General features: G+C 52.7%; 2 protein-coding genes across 5 annotated transcripts in view; one reads left to right on the forward strand and one right to left on the reverse strand.

Moving 5' to 3' along the window:
- Window positions 1-1147: 1147 nt before the first annotated feature.
- The window catches only part of NAE1 (NEDD8 activating enzyme E1 subunit 1), a 48612-nt gene continuing 32228 nt past the window's right edge, over window positions 1148-17531 (forward strand). Inside the window, exons 1-2 of one of the 2 annotated variants that reach the window (XM_086689256.1) lie at window positions 1148-1483; window positions 3355-3520. The gene's annotated coding sequence lies outside the window, so the exon portion shown is untranslated. Of the gene's footprint in view, window positions 1484-3354; window positions 3521-16780; window positions 16891-17531 lie in introns of those variants that run through there. The other variant, XM_086689257.1, reaches the window with a different exon arrangement.
- CA7 (carbonic anhydrase 7) lies at window positions 8683-17375 on the reverse strand. 3 transcript variants are annotated; one of them, XM_025920672.2, is made up of 7 exons: window positions 17195-17375; window positions 14462-14659; window positions 11560-11678; window positions 10769-10864; window positions 10603-10665; window positions 9920-10075; window positions 8683-9460 (listed from the first exon to the last, which is right to left on the reverse strand). In XM_025920672.2, the coding sequence occupies exons 1-7, from the start codon at window positions 17232-17234 to the stop codon at window positions 9338-9340; spliced, it is 795 nt and encodes a 264-aa protein (XP_025776457.1). In that variant the 5' UTR covers window positions 17235-17375; the 3' UTR covers window positions 8683-9337. The 3 variants fall into 3 exon arrangements, with proteins under 3 accessions (XP_025776457.1, XP_025776455.1, XP_086545385.1); XM_025920670.2 differs by lacking the exon at window positions 17195-17375 and adding an exon at window positions 16692-16856; XM_086689259.1 differs by lacking the exons at window positions 10769-10864; window positions 17195-17375 and adding an exon at window positions 16692-16855.

The following is a 17531-nucleotide window of genomic DNA, read 5'->3' on the forward strand; positions in this document are numbered from 1 at the left end:
AAGCTTAGAACCATCTATCATCATAGTACACTATTACAATACCATTGACTATATTCCCTATGCTCTGTGTTTTATCCCTGTGATTTATTCATTCCATGCAGCTTTGTTCCATTTTATTTGGAAACACAGAGTAATGCTTGCACAGTTTTAATATACAGTGAATTATTGTACTTTATGTTGCCTGGAATTTTACCACTTATGCCTAATTTGAGCATTGTTCCACTCATAATCTTAAGAGACAAAATGTCACCTCCTATGAGTTAAAATATGATGACTTAGGGGCACCTGGGTGGCTCAGTCGGTTGAGTGTCTGACTTTGGCTCAGGTCATGATCTTGGAGTTCATGAGTTTGAGCTCCACATCAGACTTTGTGGTGACAGAGCCGGGCCTGCTTCGGATTCTGTCTCCCTCTCTCTCTGCCCCTCCCCTGCTCACTCTCTCTCTCTCAAAAATAAATAAACATTAAAACATTTTAGAATGTGATGACTTATAAAATATTGTACAATGAATACACAAATTTTTCAGATTCAGTGAGTAGATGGGATGTTTTCATGTCTGTTCTAAAAAATAGAGGAGTTCACCGTCTGGGAAAATCATATCCTGAAGGCAGCAATACTCATGTCCCTCGGGCTGGAATGAATTTGTAGTTGCCATGTTCTGAGGCTTCTGAATATAGGTACAAGCCTCAGAAGACCTCATCACAACCTTGTGAGCTAGCATTTATGTTCTGAAACTCCTATTATTTTATTGAAAATTATGCTTTTTGCGTATATAAACATGTATTATAAAGGGCTGTCCTTTATATTACAACTAAGGCATTAAAGTAATTTTTTGGAATCAAGTGTGTAGATAAATTGTATTTTCTTTGATTTTCACTGAAGGCTCATAGTAGGAGGTATTGCATTTATTATTATAAAAAGTAGGCTCTGGAAAAAAAAAAGTAGGCTCTGAGAATCTTGCAGAATCCAGAAACTAAAGAGGTTTCTGGAATGAATGATTTCATTTATTTGAAGTTCAAAACCAGACAAATGTAATTTATGCTATTAGAAGTCAGGATGGTGAGTACTTTTGGGAGGTAGGAACTTGATGAAGATGTAGGGGTGGGGGGGTGCTGGAGATGTGCTATTGCTGACCTAAGTGCTGGTTCCATAGGTGTGTTCAGACTGAAAGTTCATCAAGCATATGTACTTCTCTGTATATATGTTGTGCTTCAATTAAAACAAAAACAAAAAGTTACATCACCAGTAATGAGACAAATCAGCATCATCTACCTAAGAACAACGTGGGAACCTTTCTTGTGATATTCCTATGAAAACCAAATAACCCGAGTCTCCTCATGAAGAAACACCCGACAAACCCAGCTGAGGGACATTCTACTACTAACTGGCCTGTACCCTCTGATCATACCAATGTTGTGAAAGACAAAGACAGAGGAACTGACCAAAGAAAAGGACACTAAATGGACTGGACAACTGAATGCAAGGTATGATCTGGGATTTTTTGTTGTTATTGTTACAAAAGACATTATTGGGACAGTTAGCACAGTATGAATAAGGTACGTTGATTGGATAATAGTAACATAACAATATTGGGGCGCCTGGGTGGCTCAGTCAGTTGCACATCTGACTTCAGCTCAGATCACGATCTCAGGGTTTGTGGTTTCGAGCCCCATGTCAGTCACTGTCAGCCTGCTTTGGATTCTGTGTCTCTCTCTGCCCCTCCCTACCTTGCGCTCTGTCTCTCTCTCTCTCTCAAAAATAAATAAACATTGGGGCGCCTGGGTGGCGCAGTCGGTTAAGCGTCCGACTTCAGCCAGGTCACGATCTCACGGTCCGTGAGTTCGAGCCCCGCGTCGGGCTCTGGGCTGATGGCTCAGAGCCTGGAGCCTGTTTCCGATTCTGTGTCTCCCTCTCTCTCTGCCCCTCCCCCGTTCATGCTCTGTCTCTCTCTGTCCCAAAAAAAAAATAAATAAACGTTGAAAAAAAAATAAATAAACATTAAACAATTTTTTCCAAAATTTTTTTTAAAAATGTAAAAAAATGATAACATAATAATGTTAATTTCCTGCTTTTGATTCTTATACTGTGGTTATATAAGAGAATGTCCTCATTTTTAGGAAAGCCACTGGCAAAAAAAAATGTATACATATGGAGAGAGAGAGGGAGAGAGAGAAAGCAAATGTGATAAAATGGGGGGTCCAGTACCAGTCTATAGTATATTCACTGTATTATTTTTTAAACTTTTCTTAAGTCTGAAATTATGCTAAAGCAAAAAGGTTTTGGGGTGGGGGTTCTGAGTCTGCTAGTGGAAACCCTAAACATTGGCTATTCCTGTTCCCATGGCAGCAACCCCAGTTTTCCCGGGTGTCAGTGTGAAAAGGGGCAGAAAAAGAAAATTCCGAAGCCTGATATTTCCTGACATGGCTAAGTCCTGTGTGCCACGGGCACTGAGGGTCCATCTCTAGAGGCCTCAGCTTTACAGCAAGGGCTTAGTAAATTTGGCTGAGGTTGATCAAGCTCTTGCCTGCAGCCAGACACCTGGCTTTCTTTCCTCAGCATGACCTCTGACCTCAGGGAGCCCTGGGATTGAGGGAGGCGCCCCCCACGGCTGTAGAGCTGGCTGCTGCTGCCCTGATCTGAGCCCCCGGGAGTGGCTGGAGCCACCACTGGCACCAGCTAAAGCAGCCAGATTGGCGCAGAGTCCTCCACCCCCAACCTGGGGTCGTGGGGCCCATGTGGTCAGTTCTGCACCTAGTAGACCTGAGCTGCACAGGAGTGAGGAGCTCCACTCCAGGTCCCTTTGCCTGCCCCAGAAACCACAGGCTTCCAGATTTAGTGCTGGGCCCGGGGCTTCAAAGGCTTGGCTGCCCCCAAAATACCTTTTCAGCTCACCTGCCTCTGCCTCAAATTATACCATTAGAGCTCTGCCCTCCTAGGAGAGAAATCACTTCCAAGCACTGACTTCTAAAGTGCAGTGCAGACAATGACCCTTTGTCCTATGGGTCATAGTTCACGGAATTGGGTATGTGAAACACATGGAATTACTTATTTTCTATAAATCATTTCAATCCAGCTCTGAGCCCCCATTACATCGGGCTGGCTGGAAATTCAGCCCAGGTATTCTCCTGTCACACTGATGGGCAAAGGTCTGGGGGTCTTGGGAGATTCTTCCAGTCATCTGTCCCTGCCGGTTTGGGCCCAGCATCACACCCCTTGCAATTTAGGGGGCACATGGGGTGACCCACATCCTGGGATCCAGAGCTGTCTGCCCCCCAGCTTGGCCATGGCTTGGCTCTACTTCTGGGAAATCTGCTTTCTCTCCTCCCTCAAGTCCTCCCACTGATACATTTTACAGATGGGGAACTGAGGTGGAGAGAAGAGGTCACACGGAAGACTGAAAAGGAGGTGATAAGATCATTCCCCCATAAGGTGTTACTGCCTCCCAAGGGAGGCATTTCATCAGGGGACCATGTCAACTGAGCACTGAAGCTCAACTGGCAAGATTTCAGACTCCGCAACAGGTAAGCACAGAGTTATTATGTGTAGGAACCTTTCTGCGAAGTAAGGCTCTCCTGATGAGCACTGGACCAGGAGTCATAAATCCTTGCTCTCCCACCGACTTACTTAGGCAGACTCTGTTCCTTCTTTGGGCCTCAGTTGTTCTATCTGTATAGGGAGATCAGAACAAGAATTCTTTTGGTGTGGATACTCTGGGATTCCCTGGGCAGCTTACTGATCCTTACCATGGCTTCCTCTGATTGAAAAAGTCATACCTTCTAAACTCTACTCCTGAACACTCATGAACAGTAGCAGCGGCAGCAAGGACCCAGTTCCCAGTTCCCCAGGGAGGCCTGGGTACCTGGAGAGATACGACTGTGTGCCCTCAGGGGATACGCATGCCTAGAGCAACCAAGGAGTTGTCACTCACAGCAGGACTTGAGAGAAGAGGAGGAGGAGGAGCAGCTCGTTCCTGAAAACCTGAGGGATCCCTGGGAGCCCAGGTCACCCTGGAGCCTCTGTGTCCCTATGCCTTTCCTGCAGTGCCTATCCCGAGAGAGTAACTCATTGGGTCTAAAGAGTCACCTGCTCACCCTCCCACATTTCTGCAGATGAAAACATTTGAGCTGCAAGTGGAGGGATTTAGATTAGACTCACAGATGGCCAAGCCAAGAACGACCAGGGTCCAGGAATGAGTCCCTTCTGCAGGGCCAAGGAGGGCAGCTGGAGGAGGTAATGAATTGTACCTGTCAGAATTTGCACTTGAGCCTGTGTTAGAAGGTGGATTCAGGCCAAATGACGCCTAGTGCTTTCTGAGCCTCAGAGAGAATCCTCTTCCTCCAATCCAGGAGGCCCTCAGCTCCTGCTCTAGACCTCCAGTAGCTCCTCATGGCACCTGGATATAAAGGTAAACTTCTCCCTGACATTTGAGGCCTTCAGAGCCTGGGGAGCCCTGTGTCTCCAGCCACACATCCCCTCTTTGTTGATACCTGCTGGGTGATAGCCAGGCCTTCTTCTCTCTGTCTGGTAAATGTTCACTGCTGCTGAGGCTTCTGTGCCTCTGCTGTGATGCCAACTACTTTGGCTTTGGACCCCTCTTCCAGGAAGCCCTCTCAAACTAACCAAGTCTCCTCGACCAAGCCAGGACTCTTCTCAGAGACACTACCACCTTCCCCTACTCTTGACGGTCTTTTGTAGTCAGTTCCTTGCTGAAGGTCTTGGCCTTTCCCTCAGAGGAACAGCGAAGGTCCTGCAGGGTGACCTGGGGCAGGGCCAGCCAGGCTGGAGGTTTCCTGGAGGTGGAAGGCCCCAATAGAGGGAGCCAATTTGGCATCAAATGTTCTGAAACTGCCGTTGTGGAGGACACAGGCTCGGAGCAGATCTGACTCATTCCGGCCACCACCTTGCCTGGCTACAGGCCCTGCCAGAGGGCCTATTTGGATACCGTGCTAGCAGATGGCCCTGCAAAGGGAAACATCTGTTTTCGGCTAGGCTATCCAATATGGTAGCCACTGGCCACCTGTGCTCTTAGGCACTTGAAATGTAGCTACTTTGAATCAAGATATGCTATGAGTGTAAAATACACACTGGATTTCAAAAACTTAGCACAAAAAATAATGTAAAATATCTCATTAATTTTTATATACGGATGACATGTTGAAATGATAATATACTTTGGACATAATTAAGTTAAATAAGATATATTGTTCAAATTAAATACACTTGTTTCTTTTTACCTTTTAAAACAGAGCTACTGGAAAATTTTAAATTACATATGTGGCTCACATTATATCATGTCTGTTTTATAGAGGAGAACACAAACTTTTGAGGGCTCGAGTGACATATGGTACAAAGGCCGGTGCATCTGCCCTAAGTGTGTGAGCAGAAAAGCCTCCAAAAGGGATGCATTCCCCAGCCCCTGCCTCTGGCTGCAGGCCAGATACCATCCGTGCTCACAGAATCACATTCTCCCTTCCCCTCAGAGTCTTGACCAACCAGGGGTTCATTTTGCCCTTGAGGGTGAGATCAGAGTTGATGTTGTGACACATGGACATGGGGGGACACAGCCCAAGGTATCCAGGATGGGCAGATACTGTTATCTCACCTTCCTTCCATCCTTAGGTCAGCTCTGGCTGCAGCCAAGGCCTGCATCCTGCTCCAGGCCCCCTTAGCTTAGACATGAGTCCAAGGGGACATGAGCCTCCACCCCCACCAGACATCAGCTCTGACAACAATGCTGTCAGCTTACCTTGCAGTCTTCACCTCAGACCCGTTTCTGTCCATATCCCCAACCTTTGCTTAGACCACAGACCACTGTCCCCATAGATGAGCCCTTGGGCAGATAGTGTCCCCAGCCAGCCCTATGGGGACCTCTCAGACCCCTGCAGCAATAGCAGCTCTAGAGGTAACTGGGATTGGGAGCAGATCCTCTGCAGACAGAGCTCCAGGGGGCTGGGTCTTTACAGCCACCCCATCTCCCGAGGCCTGGAGAAGGGAGACCCAGGGCCTGCATCCTCCAGCTTTGGAGGGAAGTCTATGCCCCTAGCCTGGGCACAAAGTCTATGCTGTGGCCACTGGCGTGGGCTACCCTGGATACCAGGGAGGGCTGTCTGGGAACCTGGGAGCGAGCAGAGCCTATCTTGTCTTGAGTGCTCTGAATGTGTCCTACATCAGCTTCAGGAGGCAATCTTGTCCTGGGTGAGGATTCAGGACACAGTCCTGGGTCCCTTGAGGCCAGGTTTGCTGGAGGCATTTGGGATCCAGCTGGGGCATCCCATTTGGATGTAAAAGGGTCAAATCTTGGGCTGTGATCATAAGGAGGCCACTTTTGATTTTAAAATAGTTTTAAATTAAAAAACAAATTAAGGGGAAAGATTTAAGGAGTGAGGATTCTTGGCAGCCTTGGGATAATTACTATAAAGCCAGCTCCCATTTCTCAAGTCCTCTTTGGTGCCAGGCCTGTCTTGCCACCATGCCCACGAGGGGCTGGCCGAGGTCCCTGGCATTGCCAGCAGCGTCAGTCCTGTTGTTTCAACTCCACGTGGCCACCACCGTGCCCATCCCTCCCTCCCGTGGGTGGGCCCAGTTGCTGTGGCACAGAGCGGGAGAGTTGTGGGACAGATTCAGGTTCAAATCCCACTCTGCCACTTGCCTAGTTAACCCTCCCCCAGGCACATCATCACTGTCCGTAAAACGGGGGGTGAAGACAGTTCTTGTACCCTAGGGAGAGAGTCAGTCATCTGCCCCTGGCCCTTGGCCTGTCTTAAGAGGAAGCTTTACTAGCATTACTTTTCTTTTTTTTTTTTAATGTTTTATTTATTTTTAGAAACAGAGAGCAGGGGAGGGGGAGAGAGAGAGGGAGACAGAGGATCCCAAGTAGGCTCTACGCTGACATACTGCCACGCTGACAGTGAGGCTCGAACTCACCAGCTGTGAGATCATGGCCTGAGCCAAAGTCAAATGCTCAACCCACTGAGCCACCAGGCACCTCACTAGCATTGCTTTTCTGCTGCTGCCTGCCCCCAAGCTGAGCAAACACCGTCCTCCAGACACCACCCTTCTTAACGTCTCCGGAAACCTAGAGGGAGAAAATGGCCCTTAGATTGGGCCAGGGGTGCCTGCAAGGGCAAAGCTGTGCCTGGCCTCCCATCAAAGGGCTCTGTCCCTTCTGTTCTTCAACTTCAACCCAGTCTGGAGACAGATTTGTCCTGAGCATGGGAGTGAGAAGGGTCAACAGAACAAGCCTCTCCCTTCCCTGCATCCCTGGCTGGAAGCTGAAAGTCTAAGACCCAGTTTCTTCCTCTCCTTGTGGCCTCACCCAAAGTCCAGAAGTACCTCATAACCCAGGAGGGCCCTTCTGGTAATAGTGACAATGACAGGGGCTGTGGTGAAGTGAGCAGACAGATGTGTCACCAGCCTCTCCAATCTCAGCAGCTCAGCCTTCTTCCCAAGGTTGTTCATACGGGTCCTCAGCCATCTCTCCAAAGGCCCTGAACCAGTGCCCCCTCAGCAGTATATCTCTCTGCTTCCTGTTTGCTGTCCTCCCTCACTCCTCAGCCTCCAGGCTGCCTGCTGCCTTCCCTACCCGTCTGTCTGGGTTGCAGTGATGACTGGGTCTCTAAATCCACCTGGGCACTTTCCTTAGGGAGCCCTCCAGATTTGGGCTGGACTAGGGTGAGGCGAGGAGGCCGTTAGGGTACAAATTTCAGAAGATGCCCACTCTCAGGGGCATCTTATAAATGCAGGATTGAGCCTGAGGGTGCATGCCTCTTTAATTTTGCTCCCTAGCCTCATCCTCACCCCAGCCCTGCCTCAGACTCCTCAGCAGTCCCCAGCATGCCCCTTTCCCCTACATGTGTTGGGCCCTACTCTGTGACTTTTCTCCTACCTCTCAGCAGCTCCTCCTCAGGGGTTCGTACTGTTCCTCCTCTGGCCATCCTGGGCCCCCTCCCCTCCAGCACCTTAGGACATTTCAAAGCAGCCTCTCTACCTCTCTCCTGGCTAACACCCCAACATCACACCAGTTCCTAGCATTCCTCAGCTAGGGCCCTGTGAATCCTATGTCCACCCTGGTCAGCTCCTGCCCAGGCTCCCCAGCCCATGTGGAGGTCCTGCCCTTGGACCCCCTCTTCCTCTCTGATAGCCAAACCCTGTCTTTGTGCTTTACCTCCTAAACTTGTCTCATCCAGTCCCACCGCTCCCCACCTCTACCACCCCGTCTCCTCTTTCCTGGCTACTGGCCACCACCTTCTCCCTGCTGCTACTTCTGCCTGCTCATCTACACTCTTCAAGGATCTTCCCCCTTTGCCCTTCTGGCTCTTCCCAGCCTATACCCAAGACTCTTTATGACTCCCATTAGCCTTGGGAGGGGCCCAGGCTCTCCCCCCGGCCTCCAGCCCCCCTGGTCCTTTTCAGTTTTACACTCTGGGCTCTCTTTCATCTTTGAGTTTGCACACCTACTCTCCCCTTGGCTTCCAACTTACTGATCCTTTATATCTGCCTTGGAATACTGGCTGGAATTTAATTTCTTCACCAGATCAGGTACCCCCCCCCCTTTTCTGGGCCCTCTATATAACCCTCGCCTGCTCATACTGATGTCCCTCCCCACATACTGTGCTTGACTTATCACCATCAATTCCTCCCAATGTCTACAACAGTACTTGACATAGCACAGGTACTCAGTGGGTATTTGTTGCAGGAATAAATGAGTTTATTAATCATTGCATGGATGGATTGTCATGTAGGTGGCTTTGGTGGCTGGGAGGGGGTGAGGGAAGAAACTACCTAAGCCATAGCCAGTGTCTGCCCATGGCAGCAGGTGGCTGGAGGGAAAAGGCCATGTCATCTCCAGCAGGCTGGGTGCTGATTTTAATGGCCCGGCAGTGAGGTTCGTGCATGGCGGAGGCCTGCAGAAGAGGTAACGCCGAGAGGGCAGCTCTGCCCACCTCTAATTATTGCTTGAGTCTTTCTGGAAATGTCAGCTGCCTGCCCCAGGAAGCTCGGTCTCGTCCATCACAGTGTGAGCTCAGGGTGGGGCTGCTGTCACTGCCAGTGGGGAAGACGGGAGAAGATTCCCAGGGACCTTTGGGTCTTGGAGAGCAGAGGCAGCCTCAGGCTTGGACCATGCTCAGCTCCTGTCCTTCCTGTCCCCAGCCGAAGGGTGTCCCTTGACTTGAGGGTCCCATTAAGAATCCTCCAGGGTGGCCAAGGAGCAAGCCAGCTGAATGGGAGGGGGGTCCACAGCACCCCCCAGGCAGGGAGCCTCAGATGGTTTGGTGTCTGCTGACGTGGAAGCCCTTGGGAAAATGGTGCTCTAGTGGCCAGCTGGGCAGGTAGGTGGCTCAGGCCTGGAAAGAGGCCTTGACCACACGGCCCTTCAGTGGCTGTGGCGGCCGGAAGTTGTTTACCATGTGAATCCTCTCATCATCCTCTGAGGTGAAAAGCAGGCTCCGGAACTTCTCCATCTTGAGAAGACAGAAGAGATACTCAGGGCAGAGCAGGGGTGCTGTCGTTCTCTTTGATCCCTGACACATCATCTGACATACCTTGCCAGCCAGCTCTACCCCTCTCTCCTCTTGCTACCCACTCGTTCTCTTTCTTTGGGATCCTGATGTCAGTTACCCACAAAAGGGCCTTTGAACCTGGACCCTGCTCCACCTGGCTCTAGTTCCAACTCCATGTAGCTAAGACTTGTCAACAAATGCAGGATTCAGATTCTAACACAGCAAGGGTGGTCCCAGGATGCAGGGGTCTCCCCTCTCAGCCTGTGGTGAGGTCCTAATGACTAATAATCAAGCGAACTCCCAAACAAGAATCTAAATGTTTATTAGCAAAAGATGGGAGACTTGATGGTGGGACTATAAGCTGTAGCTTGCTGGTTGAGAGTGCCCCAGCCCTCCGATTTGTACTCTGGGAGAACTCACCTGCCTCTCAGAGATGCTGATAGGTTCCCGGAGCACGATCCAGGTGACACTCTCGCTCAGCGGGGGTGTTGTCAGGGAGCCTGGGTAGGTCCAGTAGTGCCGGCTGGCAGGCAGGAGGCACTTGGGGTTGAAGCAGCTGAATTGGGCCTTGGTTCCCTGGGGCAGAGCAGGCAAACCCAGGAATCAGCATAGACCCGCCGCCGGGACCAGACCAGCATCCTCCCCACTCTTTCCTGTCGGCAAGATTTAGTCTTCTCCTTGGCCCAATGATGCAAATTGTGGGCATAGGTCTGTGATACCAGATGCCACCCCCCACCCTGGACCCGGCCCTGTCCACCTGTTTTCTGGTATGTAAAAGCTGTGGTGCCTAGGGCTCTCTGGGCACCATGTTCTCTCTCTGCCTTTTCCTTCAACTACCCTTAGTGGAGCTGGCTGTAGGATGCCCATTAACACAACAAGCCATCTTATCAATCCTATACCAACCAGGTTGTCACCTGGGCACTGAGCGAGGCCACTGACTCCAATGAAGAGGAGTCATTTGCAGGGCACTGCAGCTGCTAACCTGTACTCTTCATCTCAGCGAGAGTTTGCTGTCAGGCTGCAGTGGACGGGCCCACTCTGTGCTCCAGCCTCTTCCTCCCACCAGGCTGCTCTGGGTCAAGACCATGGACCCCTGGTCTCACCTTAAACCGAACCATGTAGAGCGCGTCTGTCAGACGGTTCATGCTGGGGTGCTCATCCCCTGTCTGTCAGGGAAAGGGTAGTGTGAGCCCAGCACCCAGCATGTCTGGAACTAGGGGCAATGCTGGCCTCCCCGTGCCCCTCTTGGCCCTGATAACCACCCCTTACCTCCAAGAAGACACCGACCACAGCCAGGCCATCGGGCGCTGAGGCTGCCTCCCCAAAGGTGCTATACTTCTTGGCGTTCCAGTGAACGAGGTGCAGCTATAGGGGCAACAACAGGCCAGGCCAGGCCAGTGCTTAGCGCCTCCGAGGGGCCGTGGGAGCTCAAAGCCGGGCTTCCCTCTGCAAGAGGGGTAGGAAGCCCCCAGGGGCCACAGATAACATCCACACTGCTCTGGGCCCAACCCTTTCCTGAGCCCCAGGTGACCCAAAGAGAAATCTGGCTCAGGTCCTGCCCTGGGTGAACTGCGAAATAGGTAATGGCCATCCATGCGAGAAGATGGTGCCTGCAGCTGAGTCCAAAGGATAAGTAAGGGGTTATCAGACAGAACCCTGGGGAAAGATTCCCCAGGTAGAGAGAACAGCATAGGCAAAAAGCCTGGGAGGTTTGAGAGAGCCAGGTGTGGACAGGAGATTCTTCACATGCTGGTCAATGTGGGGGAGGTCAGGAAAAGATGAGGCCAGATAAAGCCACTTTCTGCAGGGCCTTGAACACCAGGCTCAGTCCTTGAAGGGTTGTCAGCAGGGTGTGGTAGGACTGGACTTGTCCTTCAGAAAACTGCTTCTCGAGTCACAGACCAGGGGGCAGAGTTCTGGTGGAATACCCTGTGCTAGGGGTGGTCTCTCCCAAACCCCTGGCTGTTCCTCCTCACCCTCTCTCGACCCCCACACCAGGCGCGTGACCATCCTGGCCTTCTCCAAATAATAAAGGGAGGGCTCAGGTAGAGGGCCTTTACCTCGCTGGGGAACGACTTGCCATCCACCGTGTGCTCTGAGCCCACACTGTGTTTCTTGCCCCAGTGGAAATGGAACTGTTTGAGTCGGTATGGCCCGTCCAAGGGCCCCCCAGTCACCACTGCAAGAAGAAGTGTAGTAATTTATGTGAGAGAGTCCACACGGCCCGGCAGCTGGTAGTGCCAGGACCAGGCCAGTGCCCAGGAGAGGGATAAAGTTTTCACTTGGAAAATTTGTTGGGCTAAGTGGGCTCGGGTCAGTCTTCACCCAGTGCCGTGGGCCCTTTGCGGGGCCAGGGCAGGAATCCAGGCAGCCTGCAGGTGGAAGAGGAGTCCGGTAGTGACAGAGTGCATCACTCCAATTGGCCACCCTCCCCGTTTCTGCCCACTTGTGCACAGAAGCTGGGCCCTTGTCTCCCAAGCTCCCGTTATCGCTAACAATAGGCCTTTCGTGTCTGGATCCCCTGGACCCTGGACCCAGGGTTAGATTGGGGGGCTTCTTTTGTTTAATCCTTCTAGAAGCCTTATAGAAGTCATAAGAGACAGAACTTTGTGTTTTCTCTATCTTACATTGGAGGAAAATGAGGCACAGAGAGGGCAAGGCATTTTGTCAAGATCATTCAGCAAGGCACTAAGTTAGGATATAAGCCTGTATCTCCTTCATAAGTCCAGAGCCAAATCCCCTAATCATCAGGCCACACTGTCTCCCTAGAACCTTTAGCCTTCCCAGGACCTGGTGTTGTCCAAAGGCCAGCTCCTGACGGTTCCCACTCTAATGGTCGGGCCTGGGCCATTCCCTGTGGTCTCTTTGGAGGTCCCTACTTGTGCTGGTTTTGTGACTTTCTCACCCTGATACCTGGTGAGCTAGAGCCAGGCACAAGGCCTCCTGGGACTGATTGAATTTCCAGGTGAAAGGGATCAGGCAGTCGAGGGAGCCCCAGCGAGGCTTGAATGTGAGTCGCTGGATCAGGTGACTGCCCCAGGCTCAGAGTTCTACTAGGCCCCTCCAGGACGGGTGACCAGGGCAGGGCCTTGTCCCCTGGGGGCCCCGTGAGGAGGAGGATGACTGAACAGTCCAAAGGCCATTCTTTGCTACCTTGCCCTATCTGAGAAGCAGGGCCTGTCCATAAGCATTGCTGGCTGGTGGACAAAAGAAGTCTGGGGCGGGAGGTGGGGGTATGGCCGTGGCAGGGGCCCAATCAGGCTGCTCCGTCCGTCCGGGAGAGGCAGGAGCAGCAGGGTCTGATATGACCTGTGGGGGCCCACCCCTCTGAGCATGCCCCACCTGGGATGCTGCAGTGTGGCCTCTCGGGGAGTAAACCCCTTGAGCTCGGCTCCCTTCTCCTCCTCTCCCTGTCCTAACTACAGAACACACTACTGTTCACTGTGCACTCACCATGTGTTCAGCACTCTGCTGGCATCAACCCCCATAGTGTCCTTGAGAGGAACACATTGTTATCCCTTATTGGACAGATGTATGACTGAGACTTGGAAAAGCAGGTGTCCTGCCCAAAGTCACACAGCTGGTGAGTGGCAGAGCCCCAAATGTCTCACTCCCAAGCCTACTCTCTTTCTGCTGGTTCCCTGTCCCCTCAGGCCTGGGTATTCTGGTAGGGAGGGAGCTCCATCCAGGCCTGAAAGTAAGCCGCTGGATCACTGGTCCAGAGGCATGCCCCCTTGGCTTCCTTTCTCCCTTCCCAACAACAGTGGCCTTCACGAAGCTACAGATGTCTGAATTGAACCCTTAATGCCCTCTGCAAGCTGTTAGGAGATACAGTCATATGAAAACTGCTCCATCACAAACTGTCATTTAGGGTCATCAAGAGCCCCAAAGCTCTGGGTGAGACGCTTTTCTAAAAATTCAGTTCCAGGAAATATCTTTCTTCTGAGAATCCGCTGGATTTCCTCCCCTCTACAACAAGAACTATAGCTGAGCCTCTTTCCCTTTTTTCCTAACCTACCAGGGAACTCAGGGCTAAGCAACTAAGATCACTCCTCTGTGGTTTCCTTCCTTTTCTCTGCTTTTTGATTTTTTACTTGAAACTTAATTTCCTTTGTGTGCTTTCATTGTATGCAGGATGAGAGGTGGAGACGGAGAGGCAGAGTACCAGTTACTCCCTTACACAAAAAACTCTAGCAGGTTCCCTCCTTGCCCCACTCTACCTTTCACAGGCCTGTTTATAAGGATAAAATCTCTTCACTGAGGAGCACTCCTGAGGCCTCCACCTAGGAATTGATTAGGAAAGAACCTGGACTCTCATCCCAGGGTAAAGAGATGCCATACGTTCCCGCTGGCCGCTCTCTGGTGCAGGCTGGTTGGAATCTTGAGCTCGTGGGTGAGTTGGAGAGAAGACCTTTGGAGTTGGACCAGGCTTGTTTGGAACTCCCCAGCAATGGGGCAAACTCCCCATTGAGTCTCTATTTGCCCGTTTTAGAGGTGGGTTCTTGAGAGAATAAAAGAACTGCCTAAGACCTTAGCAAAGGGCCTGGCACACAGAACACATTAGCTCCTTTCTGTCTCTGCTGGGCTTGGCCAGATCACACAGGGAGGAGGGTTTGGCCTTAGGCCACACAGCAGGTGACTCACAGGGCCCAGAGTGAAAACAAACCTGACCTAAAGCAGTAAATGGAAGAGAAGGAAGGGAATTCACATTTCTTGAGCATTTGCTATATGCCAGCACTACAAACATCACTTCCGGTTTTCATTTTTCCTCCCTATGACCCTAGAGAGGAAAAGAGCATCCCATTTTGTGCATAAGCTGACTGAGGCTCAGCCCAAGCCTTCAGAGCTGGTGAGAGGTGGAGCCTTCCTTCCCCGCCACAGCACGCCAGCCTTCCTGAGCCTGTCCAACACAGGGTGAGGAGCCCAGGGGGAGGGGGCCAGCCTCCGCCAAGGGCCACTCACCAGTTCGGTCGTCGCTGTCATTGAAGTCCACTTGGACAGAGTGGCCATTGTTGGTGATGCTGAGGGATATGCAGGCCTCGTAGGAAAGCTCCAGTGGCTTCAGGCTGGGCGAGTACACAGCCTGGCTGGACACGATGTTGATTGGTGACTGGCGGTCTCCCTGGGCAATGGGATACAGCTTGTGCCACTGTGAGGGGCCTGCAGATGGGGAGAGGGCAAGGACTCAGGCTAGCCTGGATCTCTGGGCCATGGGCTGAGGACACCTGTGGGGGATGGTCTCCCTGGTATCCCTTCAGAGGTTAGCCCCTACTTTGGGGCTCTAGTCCCAGCTCTGCCACTTCCCCTCTCCGCCTCCATTTCCTTGTCTGCAAAATGGCCTTACTAAAACTCATCTCCCAGAGCTGATAAGAGGCCCCGTGAGGTAATTTATGGAAGGGAGCCAATATAGTCACAAGCCAAGGGGCAGTTCTAGGCAGTGACTCCTCCCCAATTCCCAATAGTGCTCACAGAGGGCCCCAGGCATCTGAAGTCCCTGACCTGACCGTACCACGTATCTGGCCTCTTCCTGCACCTTGAGCATGTTCGTGTTGGTGTTTGTGAAAATAATAACATAAGCTAACACCGACCTAGCCTTGGCTCTGAGACATGTGTTCGTTCCTCACAATCACATTGTGAAGCAGATACCAGCATGATCCCCATTTCATAGATGAAAAGAACTGAGGGCAATTCACCCACACTTCGCACACACACTTCGGTACTGATATAAACACACAGCACGTGCATGTCTGGCACGTGCCTACAGACTATAGAGATTTTCATGGGTACATACGTATATGCACAGTGACCTGGGTTCATCGGGCCCAGAGTGGCCAGGGCCAGCAACATACGTGTGTATAAACACACACAGCGCTGCCACCTACACCTGACACACGCATATACACCGTCACACACAAACACTCCCTGTTGCAAACCCAGGTCTGCAATAAAAGACTACAGCAAAATACGTGCTCGTGCAAGCACATACACATACACCTGCGTGCACACCCACGAGCGCCCACCACCTGCCTCCCAGAGGCTCCATCTGCAGCCTAGAGGCTCGGCATCTCCCTGGGGAACATCCTGAGATGCAACCTATTTTTAGAGCTATTGCCGGCTGGTGCTTCTCCCCGTTTTTGGCTTCTTAAGTTTTCCTGAGAAAACAGCAGCAGGTGCCGACAGAGCTGTGTCCCCAATGGATGACTCAGAATCGTGGCCCAGACCCACTGGGTTATTTTTGAAGTCCTGTGAGCATGCCGCATGCCGGCACCTCTATTCTCTGTCCTTCCCTCTTTCATTGTCCCTAACCTGAATGACCCAGGTCTGGCTGGGTGAGGGGCAGTGGCCTGAGGGTGGTAGGCCCATGGGGCAGGCCCTATAGGATACTGGGTGCTCAGAGCTGGTGGGCAAGACTAGCAGATGGATACAGTCAGGGGACTCTGACTCTGGAGGAAATACCCAGAAACCGTCTCAAAGCGGGTGCTGGAAGGAAGATGATCTATGGGTTCTGTCAACCTGCCCCTTCTCTGCCTCTCTCTCCCACTTTGCTGGTCTCTGTTGCCTTTTTCTGAATGTCTCTAGCTTTTGCATGCCCAGCTCTGGGGGTCTCCCCTCCAAAATATGCTCTTGTGTCCCTGGATCCCAGAGGGAGCCAGACACACAACAGCCCCTCCCTAACTCCTTCTGACCCACTGCAACCTCCCAACCCCCTCCCAACCTCCTCCCAATTAGCCCAGGACCCCCATCCTCCCACAAAGAGTGACTGTCTCTCTCCAGAGAGGGAAGGCGAGGAGTGTTCCTGTCACCAGCACCTTCCTTTCTCCCCACATCCACCTGCCCTGCCTAGCATTTTCTCCTGGCAGGGTAGGTTTTGAGTCCTCGCTGTTCACCAGAGGGAAAGGGGGAAACACTTACCCCACACCCCTATACCCCCTTGGTAAGAAATAGCCCGAAGGGTAACTGACCTGTCCCAGACTCACATTCAAGCCATCTGGCTCTCCCTCTGCCTCTTTTCCCTTCCTATGCATCCTAAGGAAACTGAGGCAGGATCGGGTGCTATTTTCCCAATCAAACCAGGAGGCTCGTGTGGGCCACGGGCTCCCACGCTTCACACCAGGACGTGCTCAGACACTCTGCTCGATGTAGACACCTAGACACACGCGCGCGCCCACAAATGCCCCCTTCCGGCACGTACCTGCCAGCAGGAGAGCCCGGACACTTCCCCGGGGAAACTCTCCCGGGGACATCGCGCCCTTGTCCAGCAGAGCCCGGCTCCCGGGAGGTCCCCGCACACACGCCGTGCGCGCTCCCCGCCATAGACACCCGCGCACAGCGCTCCGCCCGGACCGCCCCCAGCTGCCCAGGGCCACCTCCGCCCCCTGTGCCTGCGGCGGGTGAGTGTTGGGGCCCAGGTCCGGGCGAGCACAGCAGTCAGGGGCTGCGCGGAGGAGGCGGCAGGACGCGCGCTCAGCCAGGGGGTGGCTAGCTGGCGGCGGGGCAGGCCGGGTCGCAGCGCGGACTTTGGGCCAGGAGTGGGGGAGCCAGAGCTTGCGCCGGGCGGGTGGGCTGGATTCGGGGGGCTGGGCCAGAGGGGGGTCCCGGTTCCTCCCTGACGGTTGGGGGCTTTAAGTCCGGGAAATCCGGCTGGGCTCGTGGGTTAGATCCAGCGGGTCGGGGCTGGCCAGGGTCTGCGCCTACCGTCGTTCTGGCCGTAGCCCCAGCCGTGGTGGCCGGTCATGCCGCTGTCGTCCCCGCAGCCGTGCACCTGCCTGCTCCTTCCTCTCAGTTCCGCTGGCTCTGGCTGCGGCTCCAGCCCCGCTCGCTACCGCCGAGCAGCCTCTTAAAGCTGCGGCGCGCGGGAGGAGCAGTTCCCGGGGGACCCGCCCCCCCAACCCCCGGCAGGGCGACAGAGGCCGGCGGTGCCCCGCCCCCGCCCGCCTGCCCGCTGGCCAGTTGAACCCCAGAGTTGAGTCGAGATGGGAGGGTGGGTCAGGGGACGTAAACCTCTCTCCCTACTCCCCATCCCCCCTCCCTG

This window comes from Puma concolor, chromosome E2 (assembly GCF_028749965.1).
Source record: "Puma concolor isolate L17-30 chromosome E2, mPumCon1.1.hap2, whole genome shotgun sequence".
Lineage (NCBI taxonomy): Eukaryota > Metazoa > Chordata > Mammalia > Carnivora > Felidae > Puma > Puma concolor.